Here is a 20799-nt window from a genome sequence, read left to right on the forward strand (position 1 = left end):
ACCCCCCCCCCCAATCTTGGATCAAGAAAAACTATTTTAAATAAATCACAGGTTGATAGTAACAGAGTTAATACCATCTGGCTATGTCTTGTATCACTTAAATTGGTAATGTTGACCCACTTCTTAGCTGACAACCAGAAATGCTACTAAATTTCTAGTCGTGGCAGTAGCTGATGTTTTGAATGGCCAGAGAACTGCAACCATTTGTGGGCAGCAGAAGGACAGCCTTATACAACACAGTACATTTAGGGAAGAGTTTAGACCTAGAATTATAAATTTTTACAAATATGGGCCTGTTTTAATTTTCTTATTATTGTGATTAAAATACTTGTATTTTAATCATACCTACGAAGTAGTTCTAATGTTAAGAAATTCAATGCAGAGATCCAACCAAAAATCTACATCTAGATCCAACTCTAGTGACTGTAGAATCTATGATGGCCTTTAAACTACTACTACTGCAGACTACTAAGAATTTAGGAAGTAATCATGTACTCTCAGAATACAAAACTTAAATAACTAATTTGTACCTGGACTTAGTGTTTTCTGATACTCTTCCTGGTTTAGATCTTTGTCTGAAGCCATGTCGGTGGAAAAAATTGCTGCTATCAAAGCAAAAATTATGGCGAAGAAAAGATCTACTATCAAGACAGATCTGGATGATGATATAACTGCCCTTAAGCAGAGAAGTTTTGTTGATGCAGAGGTAGATGTAACCAGAGATATTGTCAGCCGGGAGAGAGTGTGGAGAACAAGAACTACTATTTTGCAAAGCACAGGCAAGGTACTGTATTAGTTATCAAATTGAGAGTTTGAGTGGGGGAAGGGGTAGAAGCTACGTATACACTCTTTGCATATCTTGTGTGTGGTGGAGGAGAATACTGTTTCCAGTATTTTCACTAGTTATTGTCCACAGAAAGGACTTGCAAAAAGTGAAGACTTTAAGAATATTTTAAAGAGTTACTTGTGTTAACTTTCATACTAGTTTCTGTGTCTTCTTGCCCTGCTCTATTTCCTGAGCTCTTTAGCCCTTACTCTTTAGCATTTTTTTTTTTTTGTTTTTTTCAAATGGCCTTTGGACTGAGCCTTCATATTCCCTCCCCCTTCTACAAAACAGAAACAACTTGACTGAATACGCAAGGGTAACAACTTAGTACAAGCTGTAAATGGTAAGGTGGGAGGCTGCTGACACAGCCAGGAAAAGCTGATAAGAAAGCTTTTTTCCCCTTAACTTCCATTACTCTGAGCCCTGTCACTTGCTTAATTCCAAACCTGAAGTAGTTCAAAGAAATAATAAAATGGAAAAAAAAATAGTTATGGGGCTGCACACGTGTTTTCTGCCTAGACACTGTCCTATTGTTAGAGCTAGGCATAATCTCTTGTGTATAATCAAGAGCAAACGAGCAGTTTTTGCCTCCTTTTAAACGATCTAAGTGAGGAAGATCATTTTGATTTGTAGTAATAACAGAGCAGTAACAGGGAGAAATGCAATATTTTTCATTTCTTTGCAGCATTTAAATACATAAACTGTGTTGGGGACCAGAACCCAGGGCTCCCTCCTTTCAGGGGAGTGCCCTCATTGGGCTAGCGGATCGGTATCCTTCTTCCTTTCAGTGCAGTCTCCAACTTCCATAGTGGGAGGTGAAAAGTGTCTCCAGCTTGGCCTAGTTTCTAGTCTGGTGGTTAGGGTACTCTCTTGGGAGATGTGATTATTTTATTTTATCTCATTTAGCCTGAGAGAGTCATTGAATTCAAGTCTCAGTCTTTCAGAGTTTATGCTCTAATTGCCAAACTGTAACACAAAAGCTGGGAAATTAAAATCATTATGTTCTCACCTACTGATTGTTTTTGAGTGGAAGTGGCTGTCGGCGCTGTGCTTTGGGGTTCAACACCAGTGTTACTGGTATGGACTGGGCATGCTTTTGAGTGTGGTTGGGTAGGTAACAACAGGGTTACTTGATTTATATAAAATTCCTAACAATTTAAAGTATGAAAGACAGACAGACTCTGGGTTTGCCAAGACATTAATGTTTTTGGTCATATTCAGTAGAATTTGAAGTGCCCAATGGTTTGATTACATTAAGGTGCATGTTGGCACCTCAGGTTAACCAGAAATTAAACCTCAAGTTAACCAGAAGTTAAACCAGAAATCCTCTTTTGCCAACACAATTGCATTTTATATGTGGTTGGTGGCATATTAGTTCTGATGGTAAAACTTCTGCAGTGTAGACCAAAACCTAAGCCATCGCTTCGGTGAAAACAGGCAGCTAAAGAGTCTTAGTGTTTGTGTGGCTAGGTGCAGTTCTTGTGGGTTGCTCACTTGATCATAAGCACCTAAATTGTGTACCAGTTACATTTTAGGGTCCTAAGATTGCATTTACACTGCCTCCATGCTGTTCATAGACTGCTGGCAAAGAATAAGCCCAACATTGATTCCACACCATGTTCCTCAAAACTTAAAATGAGAAAGTGAAGAGGTTGTGGGGGCACTCCTTTTCCTCCTCCCACCATTGCTGAAACATGTAAAAGATGCTGATCTAGAGAATGGCAATAGCAGTGTTGATGCTTTGGGTTTCAGTTGCATGAAGCGGGAGCGGGTTAACAGGGTTTATTTTGTTTTTTGGCAGCAGTCTTTTGAGTGTTGTGTGGAGGCACTGGTAGATGTGTCCAGAATCTTTATATGTATTTGGTAGATAGTCGGTTGTTTTCCTAGCAGCTTTAGCTGTAGGATACAGAAATGAGGAATTCACTAAGTTGGTTTCACCAGTTATTTTGGGAATGAAAATAACTTCATCTTGCCTTGGGGGTGGAGTGGGGAGGAAAAGCTAAATTTACTAGTACTCTGAAAAGTGATTTTTGTAAAAGCATCCTTTATCCAGGCCTAAAGTTTGTGAATTAGATTTTATTTAGTGTGCCCAAATCATTTTGGCAGGCAATTTGTCAATGCTGCATAGCTTCAGGTTTGACTAAGGGTATCCATGTACCAGCTGATTGTCTGGCCAAGCTGAAATTCAGCTAACTTTTTGAAAATATCTAAGTAGTGGGGTGAGGGCATGGTGGGGAAGGTTGTTTTTAAATAGGCAGCTGATGCAACTTAAATCATCAGTTCTGATTTTTAGGGATTTGTGACTCTAAATCAATTTGGGATGAAAGGTGTATGCATGTATATGAATTTCTTTTTGTAACTTCCAATCTTGGGAGCAAATACTAGTGGGATAAGAACTTGCAGTGGGAAACAATCTAAAAATGATTTGCATATCAAGCTGGATATGCACTTCAAAAAATGTTTGGACATTTAAATAAACAGCAGTATAAATTGTTTTGATCAATGAGTCTTGCCTTCTTGCCACAAGTGTGTGTATACCAGAAAAAAAGGGAAATTTTGCTTTTAAACAAGTATCTCACTGTTTTGGGAATAAAATAGAGCTTAACATGATAAAACTCTCATATGTTTAAAATTTAATTATGCCTTAACTGTTTGATTCATTTCCGGTTTGATTTGTTTTTATTTCCCTACATGTAAAGTGGTCCATACGAGCTGAGTATTTGGAACCTGCTGATAGTAGTTCTTAGTGGTCATTTTATAAGTGAAAAAAGAAAAAGAAAAAAATTATTATTCTGTCTTGACTGTGAAAGGGTTAATGCCACTTAAGTTCTTCCTGTATAACAAATTAAACTATTCCATGCTGAAGTTGTGAGGAAAAGCTGCACAGTTCAAAGGAATATTGGCAGGGAGTCTTTCCAGCTCAGTGATTTTTTGATGTACTCTGCTTAAAAACCTTTCTCACAGCATGCCCAGAAACATATTTCTCAGATATTAAGCAGTGTGATAACGTGGTAGGTTGGCTCGAACATGCAGCAGTGTGAGGAAAAATCTCAGAACTGATATCTTACAAATGCACTGCTATCATTGTGCTTGCGTATTTATGTGTTCTTTGTAGTGAGCTTATGTTCTCCTGAGAGCAGGATGTTCTGAAGACTTCCTCTTCTCTTCCGTATCTTTTTGTTCTTTTTTTCTGAGCCATTTCTAAAGCACACTGCAAATTTGTTGCTAAAACTAATTAATCAAAACTTCTGGTTTTAGTGCAGCAGAATTTTTTCTAATGTTAAAAAAAAGGAGGGGGTGGAGTTTCAAAGTTACCTTTTTGGGTTGCATTCATTCCTCTTCCTTCTCCTTCCCCCAGACGAAGAAAGGATAAGCCCCCTTCCCAATCCATGGGAAGGCTGAAAGGGTGGCCCCAGCTTCTCTAACAAGCTTGAATGTTTTCCATGAAAACCACGTGTTGCCCATGTCACGAATTCTAGCAACTTTTTTGTAGATCTGTTTGGCCTCTCTCTTACCATCCCCTCCATACTTTTTACTAGGTTTTTTGCAGGACTTTTTAGATGGATATGGCACCATATGGCCATGTTGTAGATCTTGAATGACATAGATGCTTAAGAGCCTTTTGTGCCTGAGTAAATTTTCATTCTCGGGGAGAGGAATGTCAAAAAGAACATTGTCCACTTGAGCAATCATTTGTTTTACAAATTTATGTTCTGATCTGCCTTGCCTATCAGCATTAAACTTCTATTGTTACATATGGAGAAATCTGTAGTGGTAACAGGAACAGGGCACTAGAGCAGAACTATAAAAATTAGAGGTGGGAAATGTGCATCTGAGTTTAAAACTTTGTCCAAAGATCTTTGTACTATACTAGCTGTGTGGTTGGGATAGACATAGGATAGGCAGGCTTTCAGTTAGCTGAGGAAGGGTAGTGTAGCAAAATGAAACCTTGTCCATGCCTATCCCAACCATGTACTTGGTCCAGTAAAAAGATATCGCACATGAGAATTCCTGTCTCTTGTGAATTTCCTGGAGCGTTGTAGCAACAACATCATTTTAGCACTCGCAAAGGAAAGTTTACGTACAGTATTAAAGATTATAAGAGCATTTAAAACTACTTGCTTGCATAGCTGCTAATACTAGTCACAGACAACTTACTTGATAACACCAGTTTATTATATGATCATGGTCATCTATAAAGTCTCCAAAATGATCTGCTTGTGGAGGTTTAGGCTCACAGAAGTTTATGAATGAAGAAAGCCTGCAGGATTTTTCTATCAGAACACTTACTTATTTGTGCTCTCTTTTTTTTCTTTTTAACCAAGACTTGAACTACAGGCATTGAAATTCCCATTACTTCTCTGGGCAGACTAAATAATCTGATATTTAGGAAAGGAAAACTTTTATTCGAATGTGCATTAATTTGCTATATACTACATTATGTATTAAACAATCAACTGTGCTAAAATAATCCAAATATGTTTCTGTAGGTCTGTACTTACTAGAACTAAATGCACATCTCTTTCAGATTGATTAAACAAAATCAGGCCTCCTTGAGCATCTTTACATTGCATCCAGTACTTCACTGAGAGTTGTTTCCACACCTGAGTTAATGTTCACCTGAGTCAATGTTTTTAATTAGAGTTAAGTCCACAGGGCTGTGAAATAAGAGGTACATTAGAGGAGCAGTTAACAAACAGCAGAATTGCAGAAGAAAGGATAGTTTGATTAGTGAAACATCAAGACTGTTTGAAAAAAAGGGGAGAGGGTTGTTAATATCTGTGGAATGAAGAGTTTAGAAAAAAGCAGGTAGAATCATGAGCTATGAAGTCAAGTGATTGCTTTGCTGCTGGCTGAATAGAAATGCTGCTGCCACTTCCAGTTAAACTTTGGATGGACCAGGAATTGGAGGACAGTACAAGTGCATCACTCCACTGCTGCTGGATCTGCCCCTGTGTAGAAGCATTTTCTCAACCTTTACTTGAAAGCGTGGCTGTTTTTGAATGCTTAACATGGGGATTTCTAGCCATTAGAAAAAACCTCCTCTTTATTTGGATAATACTTGTAGTATCCTAGTATTTCCCCAGTTATCTACAATTTTCCATGGAACATAATATACCTATTACATCATGTAGATGAAAATTTTTTATCATCAGGAGCCACATTTTATACAACTCCTGCTTTTTCCATGGCAGGACAGTAATCTATGACTTGTGTATATTAAATTCCTTTAATCTTGTGCTGATCAGTATTGTTTCCCCGTGTGTGTGTGTGTTTGTGTGTGTGTGTGTAATTGTGTTGGTTTGGGTTTTTTGGGGGGTTTTTTTGGTTTGTTTTTTTTAAACAGTTAAAGAATACTGCTGGTAAAAGCTAGTTTAGTACTTGACAAACTCTTGTTCTGTGTACTTTACCAGTGACTTCCAGAAGTCCAGTGGTGTGACTTGCTTTAAAACATTTTCAACAAACGTGTTTAACTTTGCTGTTGGGTATTTCTTGCTTTTAATGTTTCTTGAAGTTCTTTACCAATTTCAAGAGCACCCTCAATTCAGCGGCAATCATTTCTGTAGTTTGTCCAAGGCTTTGAAAATAGGATTTAGTGTACAGGCAGTTCTCAACTTGCATGCAGCATTTTGAGTTACAACATTTTGCACTTACAATGTTTATAATTTGACACCCTATTTCAACTTCATAACGCAAGTTTAAACTTTACAATGTTTGAGCTGATGCGATGCCACACCAGCAAACAAGTTCGCTGCGTCGTCCATCTCCCTAGAGAACGTCTGTTCAAATTTTGTTGGACACTTTCTTTAAGAAAGCAGACTAGACTCCAGAAAAACCTGCAGCCAAGACTCCTGAGAAGATTTGAGCCAAGAACCCTTCAAAAAGTCCAACCAAGAGCCTTTTAAAAAGTCCAGCAAAGTCATCTCAAAGTAGTCCTTCCAAATCAATATGATTGCTATTTACAATATAAATACACTAATGTAGTGTAGCTATATTACTCATCTATAATGATCGAGTACAAAATTCTAGGGTATTTTTAATTAAAATAGGGTATTGGGCCTCGGTTCAGGAACCAATCCCCCAGTTATAACATTGTTTCTTATGAGAAAATTTGTTCTGAGTTGCAACATTTCAGCTTAAGACACAGGTTTCAGGAAGCAATTGTGTCGTAAATCTGAGGACTGCCTTTATTCAGCTTTGGTGTATTCAGGATATTTCCTACATTTCTCTTTAATACATCATTGGTTACTCTGGCTGTGATACTTCTATCATAGTGGTCTCAATTTTTTTTCACAGACAGTCATTGGAATAGGCTAGTAAATAAGTAGCTCAAAGCAGTCAATCACTGAATTCCATTGTACGTCTTGGGAGAATTCAACTTGGATCTCCCAGCTCTTTTCAGTGAAGCTGAAGCAAGCTGGCTATTATCTGTGACAGGGCTATGCATATGACACTCTAATTTTGCTAACAGTTAGTTATAGCTTTTACTACTGCTACTTTTAAATATAATGTGGTATGGGCATCTGGGCATTTTCCAATGTATCAGTCGTTTTTCAGAGAGAAACAATCCCATCTTTTGTTGTCACACAAGCACATGTTACTGAATCATTGTGTACATTAATCCATCCATCAAGATTCAAATGAACATTTTTTCCCTTCAGTGTGTGTGTTTTTACACACAGTTTAATTTCCTTCTCGTATACTTTCTTCCAGCAATATCTGGTCTTCTGGGTAGAGTGTAACCTGGTTGTAGTGATTGAACCATGTGAAATGTTCTGAACAGAATGAAAGGAGAATTTTTATTGCATAGATGAACCAAGCAATCTTTGAATCTGTTGTTTTGCTGGACTTTGGTCCTGGTTATGAACTCATCCATGGTTTTACTTCATAATGAAGAAAGTTTCTCTTTGAATATAGGTAATTTACCCTCTGAAGTATGTTTTGTTAAAGTACTGCTGGTGGTATGAGTAGATGAAGTTGCAGACATTGCAGGTAATGGATGTTCATAATTACTTGTCTAAGTTGGACCATGAAACACAATGGTTAAAAAGTCACTCGCACTAAGTATTACTCAGTGCATTACATTTAAAAAGAGGGAGAGATTGTAAATGAAAGATCCCTCTTACAGCAGAAAACTGTGTAGAGTTTTTCTTGGGGTTTTTTTTTTAAACCAGTGCTTAAATGATGCAGTCTTTTCCAAACCCAGTTCTATAGGGAAAATATTTAATAAATTATAAAGGTTATCTTCCATTTAAGTCTTTTTCTTTTCTCAATATAAACCAGCTTGAAAGAAATTTAAATGTCCATTTTAAAATTAATAAATTCCTATTAAAACTTCATTCTGCCCAGAATGTCTTTACCTAAGGCTTGTATATTTGCTTACATTTAAGCAATAACACTCATTTCAGAAGTGCATAGGTAATACTAAATATATGTAATTGATAAATACTCCCACAAACTAGCACATCCACTAAACTTGTGAACACATTTTTTTGCGATTGAGAATTAATCCACCCAAAATAACTAACACCATTGGCATGAATGTATCATTTACTAGCAGACTGTATGCAGTATGTGGCATACAGTCCAGAAGAATGATTCAAAAATTGCGAGTTTTACTAATCAATTGATCCAGATGGCTCAGACATGTCCACATCACCCTTTCTGAGTTCATTGCCTTAGGAAAAGCAGTTTTCATAATGTTGCTTCATTCAGGCTACCAGGCCTTGCATCTTTACACTCTTTATATTTGGCATGTGTTCCTCTTTCGCATTATCACAGGAATTTCTTGAAAATATTCCCAAATAGGGTCTTCTTTGTGACCTGCAGTCATGGTAGTGTTTTGAAATCAGGAGTTGAAATTGGAACTAGTCTATGTTAAACAGAATGTTGTTCTTTCTTCCTACGCTATCTTAAGCCCAGTGCTGGTCCTTTGTTGTGCATACAGCTCCTTACTTTGTTCCCTCTCTTTCCTCCCCACAAAAAACTAAGAACAAACTAGGACTGTTCTCCCTGAGACAACCTACTACACCTTTGTCCCTCTTCTTTCTTCCCTTACTTCTCCCCCCCCCCAAAAAACCCCAAACAAACAAAAAAACCCCCCAAAACAACCCCAAACCCCAACTAAAACAAAACAAAAAAACCTCAACCCAAATCCTGTCCGGTAACAATCCATGATTTCTGCCTTGTGTGCTGCAGTATTTAGTTTAGACACATGGACGGGGCGCTTGAAATTAATGTTTACGTCCTATGTACATATGTAAAGGGACCAAGAGAGGCCATTTAATTGAAGTACCCTGAACCCTTAAAAACCATGGTTTGTCAGGGGGTAGTTTTTCCATGAGCTGCAGAATAAGCCTCCATTATGGGTGCAGAATCATAAGTATACATGAGACAAGAGATGAGCTACTTGGAGCTCCGCTAGAGAGAATAAAACAGGAGTTTGACACCATCCAGGCGGAATCAGCGCATAATCCTAATTACAGAGTACACATGATGTTATGTGCTGGAGTCAAGATCAGGTTCCAACACCTGTCATGACTTCACTGATCCTTTGCATCCAGTAATATAGACCCTGCAAGGGATGCAGCAGTGAGGACCCTTGCCCGCCTGTCCACAGCATCACCCTCAAGATGTAGGCTGAGGCCAGGTGGGGTGGGCCTTGGGATAGACTGTAGCCCTGTGGGGCTGAGGTGGCACCTCTCCATACCAGATCGGGTCTGGCCAGGAGGACCCTCTGAAACCTCCTTGTGGCCCCCCAGCAGGTTGCAGATTCCTGGCTGAGAACCACCACTCTATTGAGTCTTTTGTTTGTATACTACTTCCCAGTTTAGTATTTGCAAGTTTTCTTTTTTTCCCTTTTTTAAGAACTTAAACCTAGGGCATGGTACTTTCCTTCTAACTACTATGTGGTTAACTTTTTTGATGTAATTGATCAGGATGTCAAGACTAAATGCCTTTAACTGATTTCTGAAATTAATTTCCTAAAGCTTCACCCCTCCTCCCACCTCTTCAAATATTCCCAGCATTTACATTGGGGATTATATTTTCCAACCTTCCCAAATTCCCAAAGCAGTATCTTAAGAACTAAAGTTAGTATATTTTGTACTTTTGCAATAGATCCTTCTTTTAAAAGCTTTCTGCAACTGGGTAGACCTTGTAGCTGCTATTGCCCTTTGGCTACTTCATAGATCCTGAGCAAGATCTTTGAAATATTAAGGAAAAAAAATTAGGTCTTTGACTGTAAAAGCACTTCATGAGCTCTAGATGGCAGAATTGTTCTGTGTTCCCACAATTTGCAATAGCAACAGTAGTAAATATATATACTTACCTTTATTCCATAAGTAAGGCAATCAGAAAGGTCATGTATGCCCAGTTCATTCAGAAGGAAGTATCCTTGTTGGGTTATTCACATTTTAATAAGCTCATGGTTTAAAAAATATTGCCCAATTATGGCTGTTACACTGATGATAGTGTGTCTATAAACAGTAGATTTTACTTCAATTTGTAATAGAAACTAATGTAGATATATTAAATGTGCCTCCTCACCCTGTCTATATTTTTTTTAAAAAAGAAAAAGGGTGGGGGAGAGGGGAGGAACCATCAAAACAATTTTCCCCCTCTTATTTAAGACTACATTCTGTTTCCTGTACTTATATCAAACTACTTACTTGCTCCTTTTTCCAATTCATTGGAACAAGAATAATATTATTCATATTCTTATAACATTATTGTATAAAAATGATGTTTTCCACTGACATTAAAAATCCTAATGGCTGTATCTGTTTTCCGTGAGGTCTGTTTATGGGAAAAAGTAGAAATGGCAAAGGGACATTTTGGGGATCTTTAGTCATTGCTTTTCTTTGGGGAATTGTAATGTGTATGGCTGTTTCCTACTCTTGAATTGGTCTTTTCTGTTTCACATTAAAGTTTTTTAAATCTTTCATGTAACACTATTTTAATATAAAAATACTTGTGGAACAAAGTATAATAATGCAGAGCAAATGAGGTGTGAAATCTGCTCTGCTAACCATGCTCTACACCTCTTTAATAGGAATATCTGTATATTTTCTGAACACTGTTTACTGTGCTATATCACTGCTTAAATCTTTAATTGGAACTTTTGGAAAAATACAGCTTTTTGTGCATGGTGGCATGAGGCTTTTATATTTAGACCTTTCCAGCAGTTCTTAGCCTCACATCGTTTTGCTTTTCCTTTTAAATCCCGATGTGATTTTTAAAGTGTATTAATTACTACGTTGCCACAAAACAAACCTTATTCATACTACTTTAGTCAGTCCTTGACAGCCAAACTAAAAATTGTTAATAGCTAATGTTTGCATAAGAGTGATGAATATGTGAAGTATGAGATGCATACCAGGGATGTAGTAGCTCAGTGTACAGATTGAATCCACCTGTAATACTTTTGATTTCTTAGTTTACCACCAGAGACTGAGTTCACAGTGAGCTCTGTGTGGACATCTTATACCTTTCAGGAGTGGCAACTGAATCAGCACTAGTTTAAAAAGCTTGGTTTTCTTGCATCCTCTAATAGAAATCACAACAAAAAGGGCAGTTGTACAATTAAGAGAACAGTTTGGAGGAGGACTACATCTGTTTTCTTTATATATCAGGATGCATTATTTGACTTGACTCCTGGGGTTTTTTTGTCCTTTGGGAAAGGATACATCGACTGAATTCAGGGTTTTGTTTTTTTAATGCAAGTCATTTGATAATGCTAGACATTTTGCTGATCCTTGGCATAATTGCAAAACAAAAACAACAGTTCAGGTCTTTCTATCCCATCTTACCCATATCCTCCAATACATCTGTATGTCTATCTTCATTCCTAGTCTATCCCTTCAAATAAGTGTTCAGAGGTAAGGGAGCATTTTTATCTACATACATATGTGTATAGTCCTCAACTTATAAGAACAATGTATCATAAATGAGCTGTGGCAAGGATCTTGAACTAGTTTCTACCCTGTTTCACTTTAAAGACATAATACGTCTTTCATGTAGTGCCATTTTAACATACAAATATATTAGTGGAAGAAAATATATAGCACAGTGCAAATGAGATGTGAAAACTATTCTGCAATACCTAATCCACATTTTTTAATGGTATAGAGTATTGTAGCATAGTTCACCTTTAAACTACTAAGTAAATGCTGTAAGTTGGCTTTCTTTTTCAGGAGCTTGTCCATATGCATTTTGTTTCCAAAGACCATGTTCCCCAGACACTTGAGACTGGAATCTTTTGGTATTGGGACTGGCCTGCATCCTGAGTGCCTTACTTTTTACGTGACGTGTAGGAATAGCAACATGAGGCTGACCAATTCTTAGTTTCTTCTGCCAATAGATTCAAGATGGAACTAAAATCCATATTCTTGTCCTGTTATGCCTCAGTAAGCCACAACTTTGTCTATAGTTATCCCTTTAGCATAGTTAAGTCCTCAGGGATTTTAATAGACTTGTACTTGGGTGAAACTTTTATAGGCCCTTTTGTTTTTCGGGTTTTTTGGTGTCTAATTCAGTTTCTGATACTCAGCTCACCTATTTAAACATTTTTATGTTTCATGTGAAGCAAACACATTCCTTAATAATGAATGTTCATATTTGTCTTGATGGTAATGTTGTTGAGAAACATTCTATTTACTCTTTGTTCCACAACTGAACTTGGAGAGGCAGACTCTTGTTTAAAGCTTTTCCTAGTTCATAGATCAGTGAGACCTATTTCAGATTTGAGCTCTGAGGACCATCCTAGATTTGAGCACTCCTCTTCCCAAATATCCTGGGAAGCTGTGTTTTTACATTAAATTCCCAGACTACTACTGCTTCAAGACTGCTCAGCTGCTCTTGCTCTTCTTTGAGTAAAATAGGAGATCCTGCTGTACCATCTCTTTTTAAAAATATTTTTGTCATTATCTTAAGGACTTGACTAAAGAGAAAGTATACCAGTAATACAATCCAGACTTAACAATAATACAGTCCAGATTTGTGTCCTTTTGGTACTTGTTAAACCTTGATGATAATTATGGTAAACTTGTCTCCCAAGTTATTTAGTTCTCTTTGTCATACCTATATAACCTATATCATCCCAAAGATTATACAAATGAGTTTCAGGATATATCGGTTGACATTTAACTGAATTAGGTTTGTTAATTTACCTTTGTTCAGATCCTAGTTCACTCTCCCAGATAGCAGAAATTGCAGGTGCTATTTGCTAGGATTATTCCCATTCAATGCAGAATCTTTTGAATTAATGTTGTTCTACTACCTGTAGCAGTTCCTAAGCAGACTCCAAGTATCTGCCCGTTTTATATCAGGTAACCATTTGCAAGTTGTCAACAGTGGTATATGGATTGACAAATATACAAAGGTAAAAACTATTGCTTGTTTGCAACTGTTATTCCTTGAGATGTTTATATGCAACTCGTCTGGGATGATTTACGTTTAAAGGTCTTGAGGTCCCTTCCAGTTCAGCTGTTTCTTTTCCTAAGATTCTTTATATATTCTATGGCTTTGCCTTTTTCTTCTGTCAACAGAATCTGTTGCCTGGAGTATTTATGGTGAGAGGAACTTATGGTATTTATGGTGAGGGTGGCTCTTATGCTCCCATAGGGCCTTGGTAGAGGGAATGGTTCCAACTGGACCTGCCCTATATATATATATATATATATATGGGCAAGAATGCAATATATTTGTGCAATATGTCTTTAAGAATAAAAGTTACTGTCAAGGTAGGTAATGTGGAATAGCATTGTTTGTTTCTGTAGTGACTTACCTCCATGTAAGCTACATAGTGCAAGTGTGTTGAATGAATGGACACAAATTTATTGGTTGCAGTATCTGCGTGCCATTGCCTGTTGTATAAAGTGGGTATAACTTCCTGCTTGAGGTATGTACTTGGCAGTTTATTTCAGGTATATTTATGTCAACATATCTTTATAAAATTGTTCCCAGGAAAGCACACCAGTAGTAAAGCAAGTTCCAAACCTGGCTGGTCATATCATACTGGGTGTTGCCAGCTGTTAAGTTGAATTGAAAAGACGGTTGATGTCACTTTCTAGGGGTTCCATATAATGTTGTTGGGATGAAAAGACTTCCACAGTTGTGAAGAATAGGGGAGAGAGCCTGTTTTTTTAAATAAATAAAAAGTAACAGTTTAAGAGTCTTTAATAGAATATTTGAGCCTGTAAACTTTTATGCTTTCTTTGGTTTCTTTAAATAAATAGCTCAACTTTTTCCAGTGGGTCTGTTCTGTATGAAGATCTATATTTGCATTGTAAGTTTGGAGATAGCTATTCACTATAGCTGAATGCAGATTTTTAGTGATACGAGTGGTTTTTTTGCTAAGGCATAGCATAATACTTCTGTCAGAAAGCAGTTGTAACGGGAAGATGTGAGAAGTCTTACTGAATCGGCACTAGGAAACTTGCATCCTCCAGGACTAAATTTTAACTTTTCTTAAACTGTATGAAATACCTTTTCTTTCTACAATACATAATGCAAAAAGTGTATTAGATTTAGCTCTCTATTTATTATACTTTGAAGTGGGTAGTACCCTTTTAGTTGCAGGATTTAAACATTTAGTTAAATATTTGGTGTTTCTTGTTTGTTCAGTTGCTTGCTTGTTTTTCTAAATCTGGTGATTCAGGGAGGAAAAACAAATCCTCTCTAAATGAAAGGCTGATGGTTTCCCCCCCATGTATGTGATCAGGGGAAAAAATCTTACTGAAATCCTATTTGAATTAAGGATCTTGGTAGCAAGAGCCCAGTTGTAGAAACAAATTACAAGTTATTCTCCTTGCACATAACTAAGTTGCATTTGAGTCTACCTTGCATCCTGGTAAATTGTGATTTTGCTTTAAATGTCTTAGCTTAAAATCACAAACTTAATCCTGTTTCTAAAGTGATTTCACTAGACCTCTTCTTCTCTAAAGAGGAATTGTGTGGCTCTGTATGCTCCATTTAGTTTTCAGATAATCTGTTGCTATTCTAATGCCAATGGTAGCAACAATGTAGAATGCTAGTTTAAATAGTAGCAAACTATTTTTCATCTTTTCTTGACCTGCTCTGTGCAGGAACAAGGAAGACGGTGATGAAGGTTTGTTTTATGTCACGGTTGTCCAAGTAGTGGTCTGCAGGCTGTATCTGACCTGTGATGAGTTGGTTTGTAACCTGTGGGCATCCCCCATTGCTCCTGCTGCAGTGGTGTCATCTGGAGTAGGGCAGCATGGCAGAAGGGGGACCGATAAACTTGTTGTCTGCATGGTGGCATGTGCAGGAGTGGGTCAGGGGGAGGGACTTGTCCTCTGGGTATGGGGGCACTGCAGGGCCTGGGCCTATGTTGCTCATCACAGATCCTGGTTTTCTCTGATTTAAAAAAAAAAAAAAATCCACAATTTTTATTTAAAAGACGTAACGCAAAATCCACACTTTTCCGTGATTAAAATGAGACCTCACTACCACATGTATGTGTACACACGCATACATGTACATACATACACAGCGATGTTTCATTTTAACTACAGAAAAATGTGGATTTTAGGTTAATTTTTTTAAAACAAAAAAATCCCCAATTTTCGAAGTTGAAGAAAACCACAATCGCCGTTGTTCATGCAGCAGTTCCAAGGTGTGTGTGGGGAGGGGGGGGACTTAACCCTGTGGCACAATGAAAAGGCTTGCCTACTCTCGTGGCAGCAGCAAGGTGGGGTGGGGGGAACTTGCCTCTGTGACTGTGCAAATGGGTGTTTTACTTGGCTCATATGGCCATAGGACTGTGCATGCAGCCCCCACAGCATGCAACTTGTGCATTATGCAGCATGAGCCCCTGACCCTTGTGGTGAGTGGACCCACCTCCTCCCCAGCTGCTGAGCTTTAACAGCCCTGCTTATACTAGTGCTACCACTATTGCAACAGTTGTTGGAGTTGGCAATAGTGATAATGTAACATTAGTGGTTGGGAAGAAAAAAGGGTTCTGTACAAGCTTATTCTAGAACCACAGGTGGACTACTTGGGTCGCAGTTCTCTCTTTATAGATAGCATGATTTAAAAGAAAAGAATTCATTGGGTTTGTTTAACTTTACTTATTTTCCTTGTTCTTCATTTTTAGCTGCTATTCAGTTTTGGGGTTTTTTTTGCTTTTCGTCACCTTTACTCCTTGCCTCTTTGTCACTTGAGGGATTTTAAAAGAGCAAATGGAAAATTCTGATTAATTCTGTACCTGGAAAAGACTTTTCCAGTAAAGCATGATGAATAAGTCACAAGTGAAGATGTGCTTTGAGGCAACTAAAATAGCTTCCGCACATCCAATAGTAGGAACTAGGCAAAGAGAAATAACAAATGATGGAAATGTCTTAATCCCACTATCAGAACTTTCATGTATTGTCAGTAGATCTTTAAAGCACTCTTCATATTTTTCCCAAATTATAATAAGGTTGTGAGGCAGATCTGTTTTGTGCTCCCCCCCCCCAAAACAAACAAACAAACAAACAACCCAAACAATCAGTAATCTAAAGATGCAGAATTTAGTATTTAACTGAGTAGGAGCTAAGGGGAGGTTTTGATATCAGTGTAAAGATGAACAGTGAAAGCTTAGAGTTACTGTCACCCTTCAGGGCTTTGGGAAAGCCTTAGCTATCTATGTAGGTCAGTTAGTTACTACAGTGGAATTTTTTATTTCTTTTTTTTTTTTTTTTTCTGTCATTACATTATAATCTTGCATTCCAGAGTGAGCATTGTATGCATTGAGATACTAGCTGAATCTTTAAGGTTTTGTTTCTGCTAAACGCAGACTAATAATACTTTGGGTCCTGGGAACCAATATTTTGATGCTGTTGGAGAAAACCTCTACAGCTCACTTGGGCATTTTACTAATAACTCAGCTCAGGTAGAAAAATCCAGTTTGGTCTTTGCAAAATAGAATTCTAGTCCAGCTTTATGACATTTTAAATCTATTTTCCCCTGAGAAACTGGTGATGTTCCTTTTTTTAAAAAAGTAGTAAATTAAACAAAATCTTAACCTTTTAAGATTGGTGTTGTCTGATGCATTAGGCCTATGAAAAGACTTTAGTTTGCTTCTACATGACAGAAGAAATGGCTCAGGAGAACACATTCCTCTTTTTGTATTTCTTAGGAGGAGTCAAGTGAATGAACAGTTCTCCCAAAATGCAGTGTTTAGTAAAAGACAACTGTTCTCTATGATTCATGGTTAAGTCTCCCAGCTTTGAAAGTGGGGAAACCCACCTTTCAGAGCAGAACTTCAGGTGTAGTTATATTAAATGACTTTTGTTTGACTAGAACCTATTCTATCTTGCACATTCTCTTTTAAATTTTTAAATAAATAAAAAATCTGTGCTGCTGTATCTTGTAGATCCAAATGCCTTGCAGGCTCAGGGGTGATCTGGTGGCCACCTGTAAGTTTTATCGGGGTGCTCATCTGTTCACCAGAGCCTCCCAAGGGATGACAAGATCAAACAGTCACAAACTCCTCTGTGACCGGTTCAGGCTGGACATAAGGAAGAACTTCTTCACTGTCTGAGCCCCCAAGGTTTGGAATAATAGGCTGCCACACATTGAACACCTTCAAGATGCATTTGGATGCTTATCTTGCTGGGATCCTGTAACCCCAGCTGACTTCCTGCCCCTGGGGCAGGGGGCTGGACTCAATGATCCTCTGTGGTCCCTTCCAGCCCAAATGTCTGTGAAATCTTAACTACCTTTTTTCCATCTAAGATTTCCTGGGACAAAAGGACTTTAAATGTGTGTTTTGTTCAAGGAATTTTTATCCCTGTAGCAGGCTTCTGTTTGTTAGCTCTGACAACTGTCTGCCTAGAATCGGCTAAATTTAGTATAGAACAAAATGCTCCAACACAGAACCTGTTCTCAAACCGCTTGTTTTGTGTGATTTATTATATAAAATAAACTCGGAAGCCTTTTGTTTCTATTGCTCTATCTTGATTGGATTTTTCAGTTATTTAATTAAAAAAAATCCGTGAAATTGATCTAAAACATCCTTTCATAGTAACATGCAGTGTGTGTGTGTGTGTGTGTGTGTGTGTGTGTGTGTGTGTGTGTGTGTAATTCCATCCTAAGCTTAACAGCCCATTCAGTTAGCATGGTAAAGGTACCACAATAGTAGCATACAAGGGAATGATTTGGCTAGCATCATGATGACTTTTGAGTCCCCAGTCTGAATGACCAAATATGTATTTATAATGGTGGCCATGTGTCCAGATTCTCACTCTAAAGCAGTGATTCTCAGCCCAGGTATCACAGCACCCTGGGGTGCCTTGAAATCCTTTCAAGGGTGCCATGGGGTACCATACAATGTTAGCACTGATAAGTGTGAAAATACAGGATAAATCCAGACATTTCAAACAAACCCACAGGGCACATCCCAGTGGGTGGGGAACATACATTCTCAGGGAGCAACTAGCTGCTGCACATACTTGTGCTGCTGCCCTGGGGGCTTCCAGGGACTCCAGCAATGGCTATCCAGGTGCATGGAGCCTGGCTGGATTTTGCCACATCTGCTGTCCTGCTTTTTTCTGATACAGGTGTGTTTTGTTTGTGTTTGTTTTTTTGGACCACCAGATCTCCTGGTGGCTAACCCCACTTCCCCACCCCCAACCACACTGCAAATTAGCAGCATGGCAAATGCCTGCATGTGCAGTTTGCAGTGCTTCACACAGGTCTGCAGTGCTGCAAACCACATGTGAACACTCGGGGGAAGTGTCCATTGTGTTCAAAACATGTTGACCTATTGTGTTCAAAACATTTAGACCTATTGTGATCTTTCTGAGTTCTTTGCAACAGAAAAAAATGCTCTATTTTTTTTCTGTAGTCAAAAAAGAGTGAAAACTAAGAGGTATCATTTTCAGAGGAGTGCCTCAAGTCATAAAAAGGTTAAGTACTGCTGCTTTAAGGCCTTAGTGAGATGCTTTGAACATTTACTTTACCTTCTCACAAGGGCATTTTTAAATAATTCTTGTGTGGGGTTTTTTTTCTTTTTTGTCTATAATCTGTTTTGATACTTGCACACGAGCAAAGCTAAATGTATAATTAATCAACTGTACTGATTTCACAAACATCAATGAGAGAAGTGACATTATACTGCATAGGAAAAACTGGACAGCTATATTTATGAACAGTTTTTCATGTTTCTGTTTTTTGACTAAGCAAAACCATCTTTTATTAAGGGTATATATAAAATTCCTTTTATTAATGCAATCATTATGGAGAGTTCTCAGTAATGAAAGATGTCTATTATATACAGTTGTCATTAGCCTAATTTCAAGTGCGTCTCAAGCATCTTGAGCGTTGGTGAAGTGTGCGGTATGTGTCTTATCAATTTTATATTTTGATTTTTTTTTTCTATCTATATTTCTTTTCTAAACCTGAAATATGATCCTGGCAAAACTAGCTACAGGATGGAGCATAAAACTGCCCCACAGTGTATAGGAGATTGTGAATCTATAACATTTAATTTTAGAATTATTGGAATTGCATCTTTGACTAACCAGCTAGATTCAAAGCAATGTGAATGTAATGAAAATTATGTGTCTTTCTGCCCTGAAAACCACTATTTACTATCTATTTCATAGACTTCTCAGAGCTTATCACAACAGGAACAAGGTGACTTACTCACAATTAAGTATTAAAAGTAATTAACTAGGTCTATTGTAAGAATGGTTTGAATTGGCTACACTTAAAGCTCGTATCTATATAAATACTCTCAAATTAGTCTTTCTCTTTTTACTTACTATATAGCACATGGCTTGACTTAACTGCCTTCTGGCTATATTTCTAGGGCTCCATGTGGTTTACCTTGTCAGTGGATTTCATAAACATCTAACTTTATTTTCCAGAACTTTGCCAAGAACATTTTTGCAATTCTTCAGTCAGTAAAAGCCAGAGAAGAAGGTCGTGCACCTGAACAAAGACCTGCGCCAAATACAGCACCAACAGTAAGACCAAGTCTTTATTTGAAAAGTGTCGTTTGTACATCCTTAGATAACATTGAATTATGAAAATAATGGCAGAAATTGTTCTGAAACTATTTTTGTTTGGCTCTCAAAACTTTTTTTAATACAAAACTTATTAACTTTCCTTTGCTGTAAAATTTTATAGATTTGAGCAACTGACTTCTGTAGTTCAGTTTGTTCAATATGTACTTGCTACTTACAGATGAAAATTTTAGTCCAAACTACTGTATGTACTAAATATTTGGTAGTATTTTGCATCTACTTAGAAGTGTATTAGATGAGCCTATTTGCTGTTTCAAATGCAGTGCTTTACTAACTGTATTTTTGACAGATACGATAGCAAATGTTTAAGAGTCTGGAACATGACTCACAAGTAAGAGCAGTTTTGAACCAGCTCCCTTATTCCTATGTTAAATCAAGAAGACATTTACATTTTTATTGTTCATGTCTATCTAGGCATTAGAACAGAAATTGTTTTGAATCGTGATGTTTACCACTGAGCTTTATTAAACCTAATAAATATATTCTTGAACTTCAGTGGCAGTCTGCTATAAAAATCTGTTAATCTTACTTGGATTTATTTTTGATACCTCTGAATTGCATGCATACTAACTGGAGTTCTAGACTGAAATGGCAAGATTTAATGTTTGCCCCTCATTGTATTTCATAAATTGTGCACGAGGCTATTCAGATATACCATTTGGAATAATTGTAATTGTGTGGCTGACTTGCCCAGGAAAAAATGTATGAATTGATATTTAGTGTACCATTTGGTTTGCAGCTTTTTGCAGGTGCATTTTGATTATTCCCTTTTTCCTCCCAATTTGTTCCTGGTGTGTAGGTTTAGTAGCTCTTTAGTTTAATCTAGTTTGCAATGAATCTTCTCTGCATCTAGCTGAAGAAACAGCAATATATTGTAAGATTACAATTCACTCCTAAACTTCATGCTGTTTAAAAACTGGATTGATTTGGATTTTAACT

At 37.5% G+C, this 20799-nt stretch overlaps 1 protein-coding gene across 1 annotated transcript in view; it reads left to right on the top strand.

Moving 5' to 3' along the window:
• CDC73 (cell division cycle 73) overlaps nucleotides 1–20799 on the top strand; it is a 160597-nt gene that overhangs the window by 20404 nt on the left and 119394 nt on the right. Inside the window, exons 7-8 of the mRNA XM_090048497.1 lie at nucleotides 568–784; nucleotides 19702–19800. Of these exons, the coding sequence (XP_089904623.1) occupies nucleotides 568–784; nucleotides 19702–19800 (316 nt within the window). The remainder of the gene's footprint in view (nucleotides 1–567; nucleotides 785–19701; nucleotides 19801–20799) is intronic.

This window comes from Crocodylus siamensis, chromosome 5 (assembly GCF_052110815.1).
Source record: "Crocodylus siamensis isolate JL-2025a chromosome 5, ASM5211081v1, whole genome shotgun sequence".
NCBI classification, from domain to species: Eukaryota; Metazoa; Chordata; order Crocodylia; family Crocodylidae; genus Crocodylus; species Crocodylus siamensis.